This window comes from Eublepharis macularius, chromosome 7 (assembly GCF_028583425.1).
Source record: "Eublepharis macularius isolate TG4126 chromosome 7, MPM_Emac_v1.0, whole genome shotgun sequence".
Taxonomy (NCBI): Eukaryota; Metazoa; Chordata; class Lepidosauria; order Squamata; family Eublepharidae; genus Eublepharis; species Eublepharis macularius.
In genome coordinates, this window is record NC_072796.1 from 110379172 (window position 1) to 110397456 (window position 18285).

The window sequence follows — 18285 nt, forward strand, 5'->3', positions numbered from 1 at the left end:
CCAGTCTTTTTGCAGCTAAATAAATTCCATGGGATAAACTTAGCCCTTGTTGATCAGCCAGCAGCTAGTCCACAGAAACAGCAAATTATGTGGCTAAATAGATCCTTCAAACAACGAAGGGTGTTTGCATGTTGGAATGCTCCCCTTGTAAAAGAAATTCCTACACATTCAAAGACTATGCACTGGAAGGAGGAGTTCAGGCCTCCAAGATGATTCAAAATAATATTTGCTCATTTGAACATTTGCTAAGTGAACATTTGTCTCTAGCTGTGGTAATTTTGGTAACAATTTTTGCTCCCCTAGTTTTTTACTGCTGTTTTAGACATATCCAGCAACTTATTTTATTTCTGTCCTTTTAACAACAACAGACACCCCCCACCCCCCTTTGCCATCTCGGCCTTTGAAAACCCTGCTTTTTTTCTTCCAAAACAGTTTTGTGGCCTGGGGCAGAAGGGAAGGCTGTTGTCCCAGAAATATTTGTATGAGTTCTTTTTTTAAAATTCTAGTCTTCAAAAGAAAGTGGGGGTCCTAGAGAGAGGTGCTTGAAAAAGGCAAGAAGCATATACAAAAGATCCCCTTTGAGAGCTTTAAGAATAAGAGAGAGACACACACCGCTGGTGATGGGGAAGAAAATAAAGTGGCAATTTTTATATACCATTGTGGCCTTTTATAAGTAACAGGATAACAATTGTTACAACAGCTATGCAGAAACAAAAGTTTCGGGACTGCAGTGTGGAGCTCTGCAGTGCTCTGATGGGTGTCTTGACAAAAAGAACTGCCGCATTCATTTTTAGTATTGGGGAATGCTTCTTAGCCCAGATATTGCACCCTAGCAGCACCTGTACTTTCCATTGAAGGAAGCTTGGCTCTGAATGGTGCTGCTTCTGGAGATCAGGGCACTCGTGTGAAGAGAAGAATCTTTTCCTGTTATCTAGGAGTCTCTCTACACGAGACACCAGGGTGTGTGTCCGTCAAGTGTCGGGAGATGCAATGTTAGCTGGGAAGTGTAGTTTTGAAAGACAGTGCCAGTGAAGATCGCTTCGGAGAGGATGGATTCTCTCACAGCCCTCTGCTGCTTCTAGCATGCCAGACTGTCTTCCCTTCTGGAGCTTTTACCTTGCAGCCTTTGCTGCTTGTAACTTTGAATTTACCGAGGCTTAGCAGGGCAAAGACTGGAAGCGGAGATGCCAGAGGCGGCAGAGGATCTCCACCGGCTCTGTCATTTAAAACTACACTTCCCAGATAACATTGCGTCTCCCTACACATGAAAAATACATGTGAAAAGTATTGTGTAGAGAGACTCTAGGATGCCCTGATAGGCTCACTCACTTATGGTTTAAAGAAAGATGGCAAACATTACTATTCCAAGACCCTCTCAGAGTCTCTAGATCGTTGTTTTATTATGTCTGGTGAATGTTTAAATTAATATTTGTTGACTTATTTTGGAAGATGCCTGGCCCTTTTTGGGGGAAAGTTGGAGTATAAATATTTCAGATAATAAGTAAATGGGAAGTCTGGTTGAACATTTTGTTTTTATCTATTATTCCTCTAGTGAAGATGCTGGCCCGACACTTCTGTTGTTTTTATTGTGATGCTCATGCATTTTGCTTAAACAATCTTGATTGTAAGCGTCCTCAAGGGCTCATTTTGACCTAAAACTTCAACACTAAAAGAAATTAGAGTAAATTTGTACAGAATTAACGCTATTCAAAATGATTTAGGAGCTGAAGAAGAGGAAGGTGACACAATTACAGCAACAACATATAGAACACTTCTAAAGTTGCCACCAACTAGCGATGCCCCTAGAACTGAGAGAACTACATTGAAAACGCAGACCAAGGTACCTTTACAAACAAAGGTGTGTTCAGGTTGTTTTTGTGTTCTGTATTTTTTGAAAAAAATTGCACTGTTATAGCTTTGAATGCCATTTGGTATATGCTTTAAGAGGATTTAAAATTTACTACCTCTAGTGCAAGCTGTGGGTGAACCATAAGAACAATTCCTTTTTACACCGTAACAGCTGTTAATATTTTAATTAAAAATTAATAAAAATGTTTCATTTTTTACATGTTGGAATGTTTTAAATGAAATTTATAGATTTGGTCTTTTATCTTGAAGCTGCTGACCTCTTAGAGAAGGATATGAAGCAATTGTTGCTTAGCTAGGAGGTTATGGTTATGATTATAAGCCAGGTACAGGTTTCCTGTTGTATTTTTGTGTCACCAGGAATCCAGCTTGGCAGAAGCACAAACCTTAAGTAATGGAAGGATATATAGAAATTTGACTTTTGTTTTTAAAAACTTCCCTGTTGACAAGCAAAGGTCCCATGTTAGCTTGGTGAGCCCCTTCTCTCCCCTTCCATCCTCAGGCAAGATCTTTCTGTTTGAACATTTTGAATTTAAATACTCGTTTCCTCCCCAAGAAACCATTTCTTGTGTCGTATGTTGCAGATGGCTAGATAAATTATCATTGTACTATACATGAATAAATCTGATCAGTTGCTGTAATCTTGTTTCATATGTGTAAAATAATATTTATGATGGAATTAATTTTGAGAGATAGTAAAGAGTCCAGTAGCACCTCTAAGACTAACTAACTTTATTGTAGCATAAGCTTTCAAGAACCACAGTTCTCTTCGTCAGATGCAATCTGTGTTTCTTGAAAGCTTATGCTACAATAAAGTTGGTTAGTCTTAAAGGTGTTACTGGACTCTATACTCTTTTGCAACTACAGACTAACCAACGGCTAACTCCTCTGAATTTTGAGAGAAGTTCTGGGGTTTCCAATAACAAATTTAGAAATGATTATCTTTTCCTCAAGCTCTCAAAGAAGTTGCTTTTATGTTTCTAAGTAATTAGAACAATGTTGAAGTTAATGTGTTGTATTATATAATTTGAAGAGGTTTGTATATGTCATCAATGTTTATGTATCTCTGGCTTTGCTTTTTTAAAAAAAAAAACACTGCATGTTCCATAGTCACCTGACGAGGCTGATAAAAAGAAGATACCGAAGCCTAATGCTGAAAATAAAAATAGTAAAACTGAACCTGGTGAAGATGCAGATGTAGTCACTGAGAAACACTCAGAAAATCTTTTCCAGAGAACAGAAGTACTGGCAGGTGAGTATTGTGGATTAAATGCTCTGCAACTCTCTCAGTAGTAGAGAAGGGGCTGCTGGCTTCTCAGTTATGATAATGGGTATTTGAAACTCATACCTTTAATCTTAGTGTAAATATTCCCATACCTGTAGGAGTCAGCACCAGCTGTGCACACAGTTTCCTGCTTTTTGAGTAGAGAGTTAAGTGGAAGGCCCTCAAGCGTTGTTAAATGGATAACCAGGCTTGGTTGTTTCGGTTGTTTTTTGGCCTGAGAGACCTGCATGCTGTTTTTCCTTCCTTCCTAATACCTTTTTCTTTTTCTCGGAAATCATACCTTCTGTTGTGCAAATCTTCCCTTTATTGTCCTTTCCCCCTTTAAATGCACATAAGGTGTCCTTTTGTAATATCTTAATGATATTAACACTGGGCATTTTTCTCCTTGAGGAAGAAGATGGCATCATTCCATATTTCATAGGACTATTGCCGCTTTGTGGTCTAGGTGCCAGCTAGACAGGAAGGTGTGTGCAGGAGGGAATGTTTGTACACCTGTCCACATCTCAAGTGGCATGGGGGCAAGGAGCTTGATCCTGTCTCTGCCACCACCTTTTTTTGCTGCATCCCAACCCTACTTGCTTCTAGTTCTGGAGTTAGGGTTCTGAGAAAGTCTCCTTAGTGAAAACATAGAAAGGAGGAGAGGGAGAGAAGATAGGGTTTAGTGCCTCTTGTCCTCATACTCCCATTTATGTTGAAAAATAGACATACACCCATCCCCAAGCTGTCCTGACCTGGCCAGACCAGGTGAGCCTGATCTTGTCAGATCTCAGAAGCTAAGCTGGGTTGGCCTTGGTTAGTAATTGGATGGGAGACCTCCAACAAAGACGAGGATTGTGGAGACAGGCAATGGCAAACCACCTCTGCTAGTCTCTTGCCATGAAAACCCCACCAGGGATCCCCATAAGTCAGCTATGAGTTGAGGGCACTCTCCACCACCTCCCACCCCTCACTGCAGAGGGGCTGACATTGTGTTGAGTAGATAGAACTGACCTTAATGGGCCAAAGGTTTGAACCCGTACAAGGCAGCTTCCTACGTTGAGGTATCCATGTCTACTTACAGCCCTAAGATTCCAAAGCCTAAGCACACGCACTAGGTAGGAAGTCCGTTTGAACACAGTCGGACTTACCTTCCAATATTCATGACTGTGACTCCTTTTTGAAACCTTTGAGGACACTGGGTTTATTTTGTTTTTAAAACAGTTGTTTTTAATGGTTTGAGTTGCTTTAAGAACGCAGTAGGGTCACAAGCACAATACAGCATTTTTTTAAACAAACAAAACATTGCTGTAGACTGTGTGTTTTACTTTGAACCTTCTTTAAATGTAAAGAGCCAAATAAACTATTTAATTTTATGTAGAGATCAACAGATTGGAAGCATGCATCATTCCTTGGCATGCCTTGTGAAACGTGTCTTTTTTGTTTCCTTTTCAGCTGTTATTGCCGGTGGAGTTATTGGCTTTCTCTTTGCAGTCTTCCTGATTTTGCTCTTGGTATATCGCATGAGGAAGAAGGATGAAGGCAGTTACGATCTTGGGGAACGTAAACCATCCAGTGCTGCCTACCAGAAGGCACCTACTAAAGAGTTTTATGCATAAAACTCTTACTTAGTGTCTCTGTTTAAGAGATCACTGAACTTTTTAAATAAAGCTCTTTTTTTTTTTTTGCATAGAATAATGAAGAACTTTTTTTTCATTAAAGAGCCTTTATGGCACCTTTATGATAAAAAAATCCCATTGTATTTAAAACTTTTCATGTATTCCTTTTAAAAAAAATGTAAAGTTAAAATCTTAACATTTTGCAGTGTTCTGTGAATAACAGTGGCAAAACATTATTTTATATCGCCATTGCTGTTCACCGAATCGTTTTAAAAAAACTTTATGCATAAATGAAAATGATTGTTTTATCCTATGGTTCGATGAAAGTTGTTTAATTTTTGTCAGCATGTCTGATCTTACAAGTTAGTTTTATTTCATTAATTTATCTGTTTCCAAGAAAAAATGCCTTTTTGTAGTTGTCATGGTGCAATCTGTCCGGATAATTCAGATAATGGTAGCTTTTAGTGTAAATGTATTTTTTCAGCTATGTAAACTTTAACCTTCACTTCGTATGAAATTTAGTGTCAGGAAATCCATTTTACACCTTGCTTTGTTTCTCAACGTTCCTGTAGCTTCATTGAAACTTACAGCAGCAAATTAATGTGTAAAATTGGACTATTACTACAAATTGCATAGTCATATCCTTACAAAAAAATCTTCTTTATGAGAGATTTGTAGTAAACTGCTGACAAGCCTACACAAACCCAAAGACTCTTAACAGTATTCTGAGACGTTGCTGCAAAGTTATATGGCCACTGTTTGTTAATTTCTGGCAATTTGAAGGTACGAGTAGGGATTTTAAAAAATATTTTTTCCTGTTCTTCAAAAATGCATTTAAGTTGTAAACGTCTTTTAAAGCCTTTGAAGTGCCTATGATTCTATGTAACTTGTTGCAGACTGGTGTTAATGAGTATATAACAGTTAAAAAAAGAAAATGTTGGTATTTTATAAGCACAGACAATTCTAAATGGTAACTTTTGTAGTCTTACATGGATAGACATAAATTGTAATTTGGGAACATAAACACTACTGAATAAATCATGTGGCCTAATACTGAAATATTTTATTGCAGAATTCTTTTCCTGTTCTTTCTCGTGATGACAACTTAGTCATTTTTGACATTGTGCACAAGAACATTATGGAGGAATTTGTTGGGAAGAAAATGCCCCAGAAGCTGTTTGCACAAGTAGTGGTTAAATTTCACAGAAAGAGCAATCTAGCCTCATTAAAAGTTAACTGTACTTATGACTGCTGAATCCTTTAACATTGATGAAATGTTTAAGTACTTAGCAATATGGGCTGCTTCTGTACAAGTCAAATTTACATGAATATAATGTTGTTTTTTCATACTCTTAATGTTGGTTTTTCATACTCTTGACTTGGCCCTTGAAACTAGCAACATGCAGAAGTTAAATAACTTGATGAATGAAGGCAGAATTATTCCAGACCCATAAATCAGTATGGCAAGCATTCTAAATATTTGCATTTTCAGTAGCTCCCATTGGAAAAGAAAAGGTGGTAGGGAGACAGCTTTCAAGGAAGAAGCAGCAGGCAAAAGGAGAGGGATATTGGTCTGTTTTATCCCTCCCTTCCTCTGGGAAATTCGGAGTGGCTTACATGCTTCTCCCCTTTTCCACTTCATGACCGTGCTACAAGTGACAAGTTCCCTGGTTTTAGACCCATGCCTGCTGACTCAATTTTTAATTAATTTGTAGGTTTTTAACACAGAGCTGTGAGGCCCCCTCCAGAACAGGCATGCATGGAACCTGGCTCTCCCCAGTTCTAGGCTGACTTTATATACCCCGTGGTTCAATAGTAGAGAATTTTTTTTGCATGCAGGTTCCAGGTTTAAGCCCTGTTATCTCCAATTAAAATGATCCACTGGAAGGTGATGTAAGAGCTCTACCTGAGATCCTGGAGAGCTGCTGCGTGTCTGAGTAGACACCTTGATGGACCAGTGGCCCAACTTAGTATGAGGCAGCTTCAGGTACTCAAACCACACTGACCTTTTCCTCACCAGTTGCTTTCCTCTTGCAACTCTTTCTCCCTGGCCAGGTTTTTTCCTACTCATGCTTCTGCCACTAACACAGATATGGAATTCCAGGTTGAGGCAAAGTGATACGCAGGGCCCGTACTGCCTCCCACTTTCTCCATGGACATTTTTCCACTTGCTTATGTGTGCACACGCATGCACACACACACACAAACTTTTTAACAATCTTCTTGTCTTACAACAGCAGCCAGCTAGGCTTCCCAGGCACTTGATGAATATATATTCCTCCTAGGTCAATAATTGTGCATTGTGCTGCACAGAACACAAAAATGAGTCCCTATATAGTTGCTATGAACTGGCCAGGAAAAGAATAAGGAAGAAGGTGGGACTTGGTAAAAGAGTAGCAAGGATGCAGCAGAGGGAAAGTTAACTAGTAACTGAAGTAATGTCAGAGGCAAAGACCTACTAAAAAACTGAAATGGAAAATTGCAGCATAGAAGCTCAGTGAGAACACAGCTAAAAGAGGCTGGACAAGGAAATAACTAGACTATAGTGCAATGCAGGTGACAGACCTTTTCCCGTTACACGCACATTCAACAAATGGCTTTTTATTCTAGGTTGTGTTCCTCTTAATTCAAAAGTTGTCATGGAATGAGGTTCTAATTTTTATTTTCTTTTTATTGTCCATTGTTCGGTAGACATTCAGATAGCTCAAATGATGATCTAATACTCGTTGACGGTTTGCATAAAGCTAAATTAGAGATTTTCTGCTCTAGAATACAGTTTAATCATTGCCCTTGAAAGGAAACTGAAATACTGTACTTTGGACATTTTTTATTATTACTCAGCACAAGCAAAGCACTGTTAAAATGAGGTTTAGCAATATAAGTAAGATTTCAGCTCACAGAGTGACAGCAGCTTGAAAGAACAACCAAGAAAGAATTCTGGCAAAAGCTTTTAAGTTTAAAACGCCAAAGTAAAGTCTGCCGTTTCCAAGCATCGCATTTCATTTCTATAGTTTGGCATTGACTTACTTCTGTATAACACCAAAGTTACGCCAGTCTTAGCCTAAGTTACAGGAGTAACTCTGTTTACGATTTCACTATTAATCGCAGTGTTTAGAGGTTAAATGAAAGAGATGATACCTTCTTTCCTAAGCACAGTTAGATTTAAAGCAGTGGAATAAATCTTTTGTTTTGCATTTCATTTAGATTGTTGTTCTTTTAATTAAGCATTTTATTGCCCCAGTTAGTCTGTTTTCTAGGGAAGACATTTTCCAAGTCTGTCCACAAAATACAGAGAATTTTTTAAAAGATTGGGTAGTGGGTGATATGAAAGAAATTTTCTTGAGACCCTACAGTCTGTCAGAGTAGTTAGTACTGCATTTGATAGACTAATGGTATGACTCGATACAAGGAAGCTTCACATGTCCCCATTGAAAACTATCTTGAAGGTCACATCAGATTACATATAATCTCTACCTATGATGTATGATGGCTATTTCATACTGACAAACTCCCTTGATATTGCAGTCTTGAAGTGATGAATACGCATCTGTGCACCTCTGTGAATTCCTTTGATACTGCAAGCTTCAAGTGGTGAATTTGTGAATCTGTGAACATCTATACAAGGTAGTACAGAGATACAGAATTGGATTTCTCTAGTACGCTGACAAGGGTTACCTTTTTCCTATTATTTTTACCCCAAGTCTCCACACTTGGGGTGTAGCTAACTGGATTCAGCTGAGCCATTGAAGCTGAGCCAGACAAGACGTCATTCCTTTTGATTTCATGGTGCTTTGATTACATTACATGTTCCAACAATAATTTTGTAAGGTTTAGATTAATATTTACCCATTTTTGTTTGTTGCAACTTTGGTGTTATTTGAAGGATCAAATAAGAACCTCATGATGTGATAACAGAATTTTTAAGAATACATTTAGCTAGATCCAATGGGCCAAAGGGCACTTTTGCTTTCACAGGCAGAAGTGGGGGATGTCTATGATTTCCACAGATTTCCCATGCAATCTTCAGCCCCCTTGCTGCATCCCCTGCTGTCCCCCAGAGTCTCTCATTTCCTAAAAAGCAGTTCTGAGCAAGACACAAGATGGGGAGAGGCAGGGAAGACCAATTCATCAAGTGGAGCTCTGCTCACCATTCTTTGGATCCAACCAATTGTAACGTATCCTGTTATGCTGATACTGTTTCCTACACAGTAGAACAACAATACTTGTATTAGATAGTGACATATGTTGACTTATGGCCCTTAGTGGATTGCTCAGTCGTTTTTGCTTTGTGCTTTTATAAATAGATCTCCATCTTTCATTGCATTTATGTTTGCATGTTCTGGCCTGGTTTGTAAGACAAGCTTTGAGGAGACAGCATAGTTTCAGGTGGGTAGCCATGTTGGTCTGCAGCCAAAGAACAAGAGTTGAGTCCAGTAACACCTTAAAGACAAACAAGATTCCAGGGTTTGAGCTCCCTTTGTCAGAGAGAGGGTGAGGCTGAAAGAGGCCCTACTCTTGTCTGAATCAGTCTGTTTGGGGATGCAGCCCAAAAAAAGTGGATGGCTTCTGGGCTACTGTTGGTCAAAACACCTAGGAATTTCTTGTTGATGGCTCTCTGAACAGTTTCTGGCCCTATTTGTATATGTTTCTGATACAATACATTTTATTTTCCTTTTAACATAAAGGTGTTAATTGTGTATTTTCTTAGGAAGTGGTATGTGCTTGAGTTGTTAATCAGAATATCATCTTGCCAAAATTCTTAGCAAAACTTACTATGAAAAGTTCAGTTGTCTGCCTTATGGAACCTTGCTTTTCAGTACAAAAAGACTCTTTTACAAAAGCACCAGATTGGTTGTGAATTGTTAAAGCCACAGGGAAGGGGTTAGACAAATATTCCTGTCAAATGGAAATAACCAACCAAAGAAATATTGTGAATACGATTCATTCTGTTGTGTGCAGAGGAGTAGGAGTGAAGAGAGAAATTATCTTGGCATTTAATGGCAAAGCTGGGATGGGTGGCTATTACTCATGAGGCATATTGTAAATATGTAATGGGAAACTGGCAATACTAAATGCTAAAACAAGTTTCTTAAAGCTATGATGAAGTATATCAAAGCTGCCGTACGACTGACCCAATGAAATTAATTTACAGTTTCCCACAAATGTGATGGATGATCTGTGTTCTGTTTAGCAACAAAGGGTTCCAACATTTAGATAATATATCCTTTACAATTTGGTTAAATACTGTAACAGAAAATGTAAGTTGACTCATGTGCTTACAAGCACAGACGTTTGAGGCATTAAGATTAAGTTTACTTTAAAAATACATTGTCTTAAAATAAAATCAATTAAAAAATAAATATACAACAGCAAACCTGCTATAGCAAAAATAACTCCAAAGTCATGGTCCATAATGTCACACTTTTTTTCAGAATCTCATTGGAAGAGGTTTGCTGTACATTGCCTCTGAAAACAGAGAGGAAAGCCCCACGCACTTGAAGAGGGAACCTGTTTGAAACAGTCAGAAAAAGTACTAAGAAAGGCCTCACCTATCAGAAAGAAGGCAGTGCCAGAAGATGGCATGAGGTCCTGAGCTGGTCTTACTAGTACTACTGACTTACTACTGCTACTACCATCAGTAGTAAGTCAGTCATACCACAAAGTAACTTGGGAGCTGTATCTTCCACATCCTGGTGATATTAGTAAAGAGATGCTGATAAATTAACAATTTTTTTATATTTTTCTACTTTGAGTGGTTACTTTGATCTATACTATGTCAAGGAAAGGTAACATGATCCCAGACCAGCATTCGGGTTTTAAAATCATATATAAGTGCATAAGAGAAATTATCTTAGCAACACTGTGTCAGCCAATGGGAAGGTATGGAATGTAAGTTGGCCAGTGCTGCCGTTAAGAAAAAGAACCAATTGAAATGGGTTCTGGCTTGAACAAGAAATAGATTTGATAGATCCATTATTTTAAGGATTACTTTTGTTTTAAAGAGGAGGCCTGGTTTGAATCCTAAAAAAGTTCATTCTAGTCAACAACGACATAGTTGACTTATAAACTGCTTGTCATAATAGGAGATAGTTGGGCCATCTGCTTATTCCAGGAAAATAATCTGGAAATCATTTCCCGGAGATGGTTATGAGTAAAGCCCATTTGCGCAACATATCCTCTCCACCCTCTGAGAAAATTGTTCCCACAGTGACTCCTCTCCCAGGGTTCCCATGAAACCAGATTCCAGAAGAGGAGCCATATTAAGAGAAAAAACATACAACAGCTGTGACATGGTGGGTGGGGCCCAACAGCTTTATTGTGGCACTGCTATTTCTAAACAACATATGTATGAACCTTGAGTCTTCTTTCATGGAACATTTAGGATACCTGCATCTAAAGCACAGACACAACTGTCTTGACAACCTAGTTGCAGGAATCGTACCCCAAAAGGAGAAAAATGTGTTGGATAATAGAATTTAACATGCCTACTTATATTGCCCATAAGATGTAGTGCATTGACATACCCTCTGCAGGAGTTAATTTATTTACTTACGTCGTACTCTACTTTTCAATAAAGATGGCTGCCAACAAACTTTTAAAAATACCACATATTACAGTATAAATTACTAAGATTATACAGTGGTATGTGTTAGTACAAGGAAATAGCCATTTTATTCCCACATGTTATTTAAATATAGGTGTTTCCACAACCCTGATTTACTAGTATATGCAGAGACCAAGCCTGCGCTTGTCTGCTTTGTTGTGTGCAGATAATGGCCCTAGATGATGGCATGGATGTGCTAATCCAATCACAATAGGTACATCCATAACATTCAGTGGGAAGGGCTGTGGCACAGTGGAAGAGCCTCTGCTTGACGTGGTGAAGGTCCCAGGTTCAATCCCTGGCACTTCCAGTTAAAAGGACAGGAAGTAGATGATGTGAAAGACCTCTCCCTGAGACCCTGGAGACACTGCCAGTGTGAGTAGACAATACTGACTTTGACAGACTGGTGGTGTGATTCAGTATAAGACAGAACTGGATGTGTTCAACATGAGTGTCCCCCAACAATCCATGTATATACAGCTTTCACTTGTATGATTGGCTAACGGTGTGCAAACTCATCCTTAATTTGGAACACGGTTGAGCTGAATTTTCAAAGTCAAAGCATAATTGACCATTTTTTTTGCCAATTATACAAGATTGTACAAATATGGCCTTTATAATTTCCCTTTAATGTTATGTTGTTTTAAGGCATTTTATTTTGCCCAGTTTTCATGGCTGGTGTTCCTGATTTGTTGATTTCTTCTACACTGTTTTAAAGCAAGTGGCATAAAAACAGTTTTTAGCAGTGAGGCTTTGATATAATTTTGCTGTTATGATCAGGAGAAAGAATAACTCAGTTTCCTCCCAAGCAAGGAGAAACAATGCAGAAGTCAAAACAGTATGTTTATGAAATGTGGTAACATGCTACAAGTATGCTACAAGCCAAGTGCGATGTGTGATGTATACACCATTCTGGTGTATGCGCACAAAGGTGGCTGTTTCTTAGTGCAGTTTTTCCTTAGTTTGCTGAGCCAGAGAGAAGTCAACAGTACAAGATATTAATAACAACAACATTCAATTTATATACTGCCCTTAAGGACAACTTAACGCCTACTCAGAGCAGTTACAAAGTAGGTTATTATCCTCACGACAATCACCCTGTGAGGTGGGTGGGGCTGAGAGAGCTGTGACTGACCCAGGGTCACCTAGCTGGCTCCAAAGGGAGGAGTGGGGTATCAAACTCAGTTCTCCAGATTAGAGTCCTGTTGCTCTTAACCACTACACCAAACTGGACCTCATATATTAAATACTCTTACATGCAATATATAAAAGTGTGCATCAGTCATTCCAAGCACAGAGCAAGATGGGTCTGCTTAAAGAATCTGTATATTTGTCGTGCAGAGTTCTATGTTACCACACAACTATACCTATTTTCTGTGTGCTGCCATGCAAGATCCCATCCACAAATGAAATGAAACTTAAGTAGTATATCTGCATTTTCTCACATTCATTAATTGTTTCTCTTGTATCTCCACACACAACACACCATTACATTCCTGTTGCTGCCACTAATTTACCAGCACTTTCGGGCAGTCACTCACCAGTCGTTTGTGGAGTACTATGGACCCAGATCATGGTGCTAAATTAATACAGTGCCTCAGCATCTCCCCATTAAAACAGATTGACAGTATCTAATGCCTAATATAAAGTCCTTCATTATCTACATTGGGAAAAGAGCCTGCAAACAGCAATTTGAAAAACCTAAAGACCATTTAACACCCCACCCCACCCCTTTTCCAGTTCTACAACTCAAATCTGTATTGCCACCCCCCTTCCCAGTGCTTTTGAGGGCAACAAACCATAAACAACCAGTACTGAGCACAGTATTAAGATAGAAAAGAGTCCAGTAGCACCTTTAAGACTAACCAACTTTACTGTCTTTACTTTAGTCTTAAAGGTGCTATTGGAGTCTTTTCTATTTCACTACTACAGACTAACACGGCTGACTCCTCTGGATCTATGAGTATTAAGATACTCATGCATCTCCTGCCTTTAATTTTTCAAACTGCAAAAGTCTGAATTGTCCAAGCAAGTACAGGTTTTTTTTAACTATGTCCACTTGTAAGCTGCTTTTGTCTGGTGGGGCTGGGGGGAGAGCACATTTTTCTGTGTTTCTTGTTGTGGAGTGAAAAGATATCCCTGCTTACTGCTGGGGCAAGGAGTTCATGTGGAGATTAAGAAGAGGGAAATGACTGAACGCCTCATTGCCACTTATACAAGCATTTTCCGTTCTTAGTGACTGTGACACATATCCCTCATATTAGCATCTATTGCAGATATTTTTTTCCCTCTCCCAGTAGGTAACAGGGATTACATTTGCAGCAGGACCCACAAAAATTGCCCTCTTATTAGGCCCATTAGGGCTAATTGAGGGCCCTAGAAAACCTATCCATTATCTCTTCCTCTTTCACACTTTTTTGCTTCCTCATGGCTTCTGTCCTTTTATTCTCTTTTCCCTCAGTCTGTGCAGTCATTCTCCCCTCGCTCATACCTGTTGGAAAATTTGGTTGAATAGGATAGCCGCAGAGCCAATTTCACATACAGTTCTTTCAGACAGCCCAGTTCTCTATGGGTCTTTAAAAAAAAGATTGTACAATAAAATTGTTTGAACGAAACTCTCCTTTCTCTAGTCAGTAACTGGAGAGATGACTCCTTAAGAAACCTAGGCCAAGTTATACAGCCAGTGATGATAGAAGGCTTATATGGACAATTTTAAATCTCAAAATGATATGCGCCCATACAGGTCGCAGCCATGCTTGGGTTTTTGGTTTTCAGCTGCATGTGCTTAATGGGAAAAAAATAGAAAGATGTAAGAGCCAAACAACATGTGTGACAGACTAATTTGGAATGGGACCATTCTTTAATCCTTTCTTCTCGCCCGTTTCCCCAATAGAAATTGTCCTCTAAACTGTCAATAATCCCAGTAGAGGAAAGGGAAAAGAAAAAAACAGAGTACACACTGGACTCTTGTTTACTTGCTAGAATGAATATCAGATAAGGGGTGTGTGAATTCTACTGGGGATACAGTAAGTGTGAAAGGGTAAAATCATTCCCAGGCTTCAACTCCTTTCCCCAGATTTTTAAAAGATTCAGTCCTCCCCAACATAATGTGCTTGCCTTTCTACTAAGAAAAGGGGATCAACGTTTAACCTCCAGGGAATCTATGATTCTGGATTTTTCATTATGTCCACTTTTGTAATATTCCCACCAAGTTGGCAGTAGTCTAACCAGCTGAGTACTTCCTCAGGACATCTGGATTCTCGAAACTCAATTGTATACATGTTTTGCAGTGTTTACCTCATTAAGTTTGGAGCCTATTGGCACTTACAATAGAAATAATTAACCAAAATGCTAAATCTCTAGCATAACAATTTGCTAGCAAATCATTTATTACTTATGGGGGATTAGAGAATGAAGAGGGAGAAAAAAGAATGCATAGGGGAATTTGTATAAAGCTGCCAGGTTTGTCATCTGGAGACATGCTTAAATGAGAAATTAGTACATGGCTGGAAGGTTCAATTACGCCTTGCTTAGAAGAGAGCATTGTTTTGGCTCTTAATTTAACTGAACCTCTTCAGTTCCCACTCTCCCCCCCCTTCCATTTTTATGACATTTCTTCTTCCGTCCCACTGTTCATTCCTAAATATGGGAGAATACCAAGCTTGGAAGGTACGATTAGGGAAATAGTGCTTAAAACTTATCCCTCTTCTTATACACTGATTTAAATTCTAGCTGATATTTATTTAACCTGAAACACTTAATGCAACCACCATCACTGCTTTCTCGGTACAATGACTTTCAGTGGCATTAAAACATATTGGCCTGTTTTCCTTTCCAGATGTTTGAGACCTGATGTATTTTTCATGCCTTGGCAGGTGTACTTTTATATGGTCAGCCCCATAATAATTAACTGAGCTTTTCGGATTGGGTTTCTTTCTGGTTTGTTGACTCAACCTTTGCAGTTCCATTTTAGCAAAAATGGAAAGTGGTATCAAGGGCTCAAGATGTGCTAATGTTCTGTCCTCCAAAAGGGGCCAAAGTCAGTTCCTATTCACTGAAGTCATATAGCTGACTCAGGAAGAAGACCAAACCTGGTGACTCACATTTCTCAAAGGCCCATTTGTATCTGAATGTCTGCTTCTTCTGGCATGTCACAAACATTAGCTGCTGCTTCTGCTTCTCAAATGCTCTTTGGGGTACTCCTTTTTACAAATGAAAAATTGAGACAGAAAAGATGCTGAGTTAATAAAGAACGCTCACTGAATTCAGAAAAAAAGGTATTTTCACAAGGATCTGCCCTTATTTTGAAGAAATTGTCTAAGCAAACATTTTTAGGCTAAAGTGAGTTTCACACAAAAAACAGTTCCAAATTGCAAACACAAATATATAAAGAAAACACAAATCTGGGCTCATTATGGTCCATGAAGCTAATTACTGTAGGTCTCAGGCTATGAGCCCTGGGCTAAGAGTTGAAAAGCCCTTTGGCTCTTGTCTAAGGGCTTGTACTTCTGGTCTCCCTGAGGCTAAATACCTGCAGGAAAAGGGGCAGCTTAAATGGCACTGCTAGAAAGCCAGAAGGATCTTCTTCACTCCCCGCCCCCCCCCCCCGCCCCGCCAAGTCATTCTTGGCCCTTATTTCACACATTTTGTCTCATATTCAAAATTGCTTGTTCCCCCTTCCCAACGGGGAGACTTAAAGGGCGCTAGATTTCAGATTCCCAGGATGTTCAGATAAAACATCAATTCACGTTATCAGTTTTGATGGGCCTAGATGGCATATGAGATCCATTCCAGCCTTGAATCTATGTAAGATCCTCTTATATCAGCAATGATAAAGAATGCATAAATGAGTTATTGTTTTTTATCTCATCTGTAAAATCTTTTTGTTTTAGAGCTGTAATTTGGGGTAAGGGTTGCTTCTTTCGGTTCAAATTCTTCACATTGTTGATTTCACTTACTGTCAATTAAATATTAAAGCCTCTACAGAGACAGGAAGGAAGAGGAACTGAAGACATACAAGATAGCTGAAGGTATGTGATGCTTTCTGGGTTTTAGGTGGCAAGGGAGGGATAAGAGAGAATCACCAGATGTTCAGATATCCTTGTAATGAGTTTGGAGAATAAGATGCACAGCTGTGAGCCAGCTGCCAAGAACAATCTACACCACACAGTTGTGCTATTCTCTCTTATACTTGACAATTCTGTGGTTCTTTGGCATAGTGATGCAGTACCATGCCATGACCATATAAGAAGACATTTCTGCCAGTAAACCAAGCTGGTTTTAAAATCAGTGGGATCACCTGTAGTAAACAACGTGAGTGCAGTCATGTTGTAGAATGGGATGGCAACAAGATGGCAGAGGGATAAGAAGGTAGAATGAGCTGTACCAATTCAGACCTGCAGATGAGAGCTTTCTATTTTTCAGTCATGTGTGACATTCATAATTCCTTAACCTTTCTCCTTTATCTAATAATTTGCAAGGAGTTGATATATGTGCAAATGTTAAAAAACATACACCCCCCCCCCAACTCATGTCTGAAGTGGTACATCCTATTTTACTACCATCTCAGAATATATTACCACCATCTCAATCTATTGTATTTTTAGACAATTGTGATTTTTGTCAGTGACTAAATTATAGGGGGCAAAGGATACCGAGCCCCCAACCTCTTGTGATGGGCCCCTATAGCAAGGTGTTTTAGACATCACCCGGAGGGATGATACTTTTACTGAAGACTCCTATGCTTGGATCATTCCGCTACATCTCTTGGTGGTGTGTGCTGTGCTGTCTACAGAGGACAGTCTGGTCTCTCGATTTACACTGCTTTATTTATTCTGTCCAGAGCCACCCAAGTTACGACCCTAGGCAAGAGTTCCCTTTAGGCTGCCTGCCCCTGCCCTCCATACATTTAGTTTGGTTGGATAATTCCTCCTGTCAATCAGAGCATCTTGCCATTACCCAAAGATTCCCCATGGACTCTCAGTCTACAACATACATTGGCAGAAGGCACTTTCCAGACAAGTCCAAAGTGTCTCACTAACGTCTTTAAAAGATTTCTTATATCTAATGCAGTGTCAGGAGAACAAAGAATCTTGGTCCTAAGGGGAGCAGCGCATATTCTTAAAGTCCAGCATGGGATTGAGCTACGCTTACCAATTCTTAGAAGGGAAAATTCTGGCAAAGTGGAGAACGCACAGGTGCATGGAAACTGATGTTTAAAGCCACTCAGAGGAGGCCTTTTCTGTTATAGAAATTGCATAGGGCGAAGCCAACCCCCTCTTCTTTAGCACTACAACTCTGATCCACATTGTCCTCTCTCTCAGGTGCTTTATAAATCCAAACTAGCTCCCCAGATGTGTAACCACAGAAGTAACCACGGAACTTAGTATTTATATGGGGGGGCGGGGGTTGTCTATGAATTCAAAGCATTTCAGTATTTCTTTTAAGAATCCTGTAAGGTAGTCCAGCATTATCCGCATAATCTACCATGTTTTTAACACACCTTTCCTCTCAAGATCTCAGGGAAGAGTGCATGGTTTTGCCTTTCTTCATTTAATCTTCAAAACAAACCTATGAGGAAGGCTAGGCTGAGTGTATCACTGTCTTAACACTTCAGACGCTTCAAAGTAGAGTGGTGATTTGAACCAGGATCTCCTCGGTTCTAGTCTAACACTTTTAACTGCTACAACACACTGGATTAGAACTGTTTGGATTGAGGGTAACAGAGATTGGTTTGTTTAAGGTCGCCCAGTTCATGCTAGGCTTTGAGATGGTGATTTCTTGGCTTACGTCTTACACTCTTGACTACTACTTCACAAAAGCCTTCAGGGAATCCACAACTGTAGGCACTAAGCGGTAGGAAACAAATTACATTACCACAGGAATAAACCATATGAAGCAGACCAACTGCTTCCTGTGAAGAACAATGGTCCCTA

The 18285-nt window shown here is 39.3% G+C and overlaps 1 protein-coding gene across 2 annotated transcripts in view; it reads left to right on the forward strand.

Moving 5' to 3' along the window:
- The window catches only part of SDC2 (syndecan 2), a 93742-nt gene extending 87937 nt beyond the window's left edge, over positions 1-5805 (forward strand). The window contains exons 3-5 of one of the 2 annotated variants that reach the window (XM_054985624.1): positions 1722-1840; positions 2977-3118; positions 4583-5805. In XM_054985624.1, coding sequence (XP_054841599.1) covers positions 1722-1840; positions 2977-3118; positions 4583-4746 — 425 coding nt within the window. In that variant the 3' untranslated portion in view covers positions 4747-5805. Of the gene's footprint in view, positions 1-1721; positions 1859-2976; positions 3119-4582 lie in introns of both variants that reach the window. The other variant, XM_054985623.1, reaches the window with a different exon arrangement.
- Positions 5806-18285: the final 12480 nt, after the last annotated feature.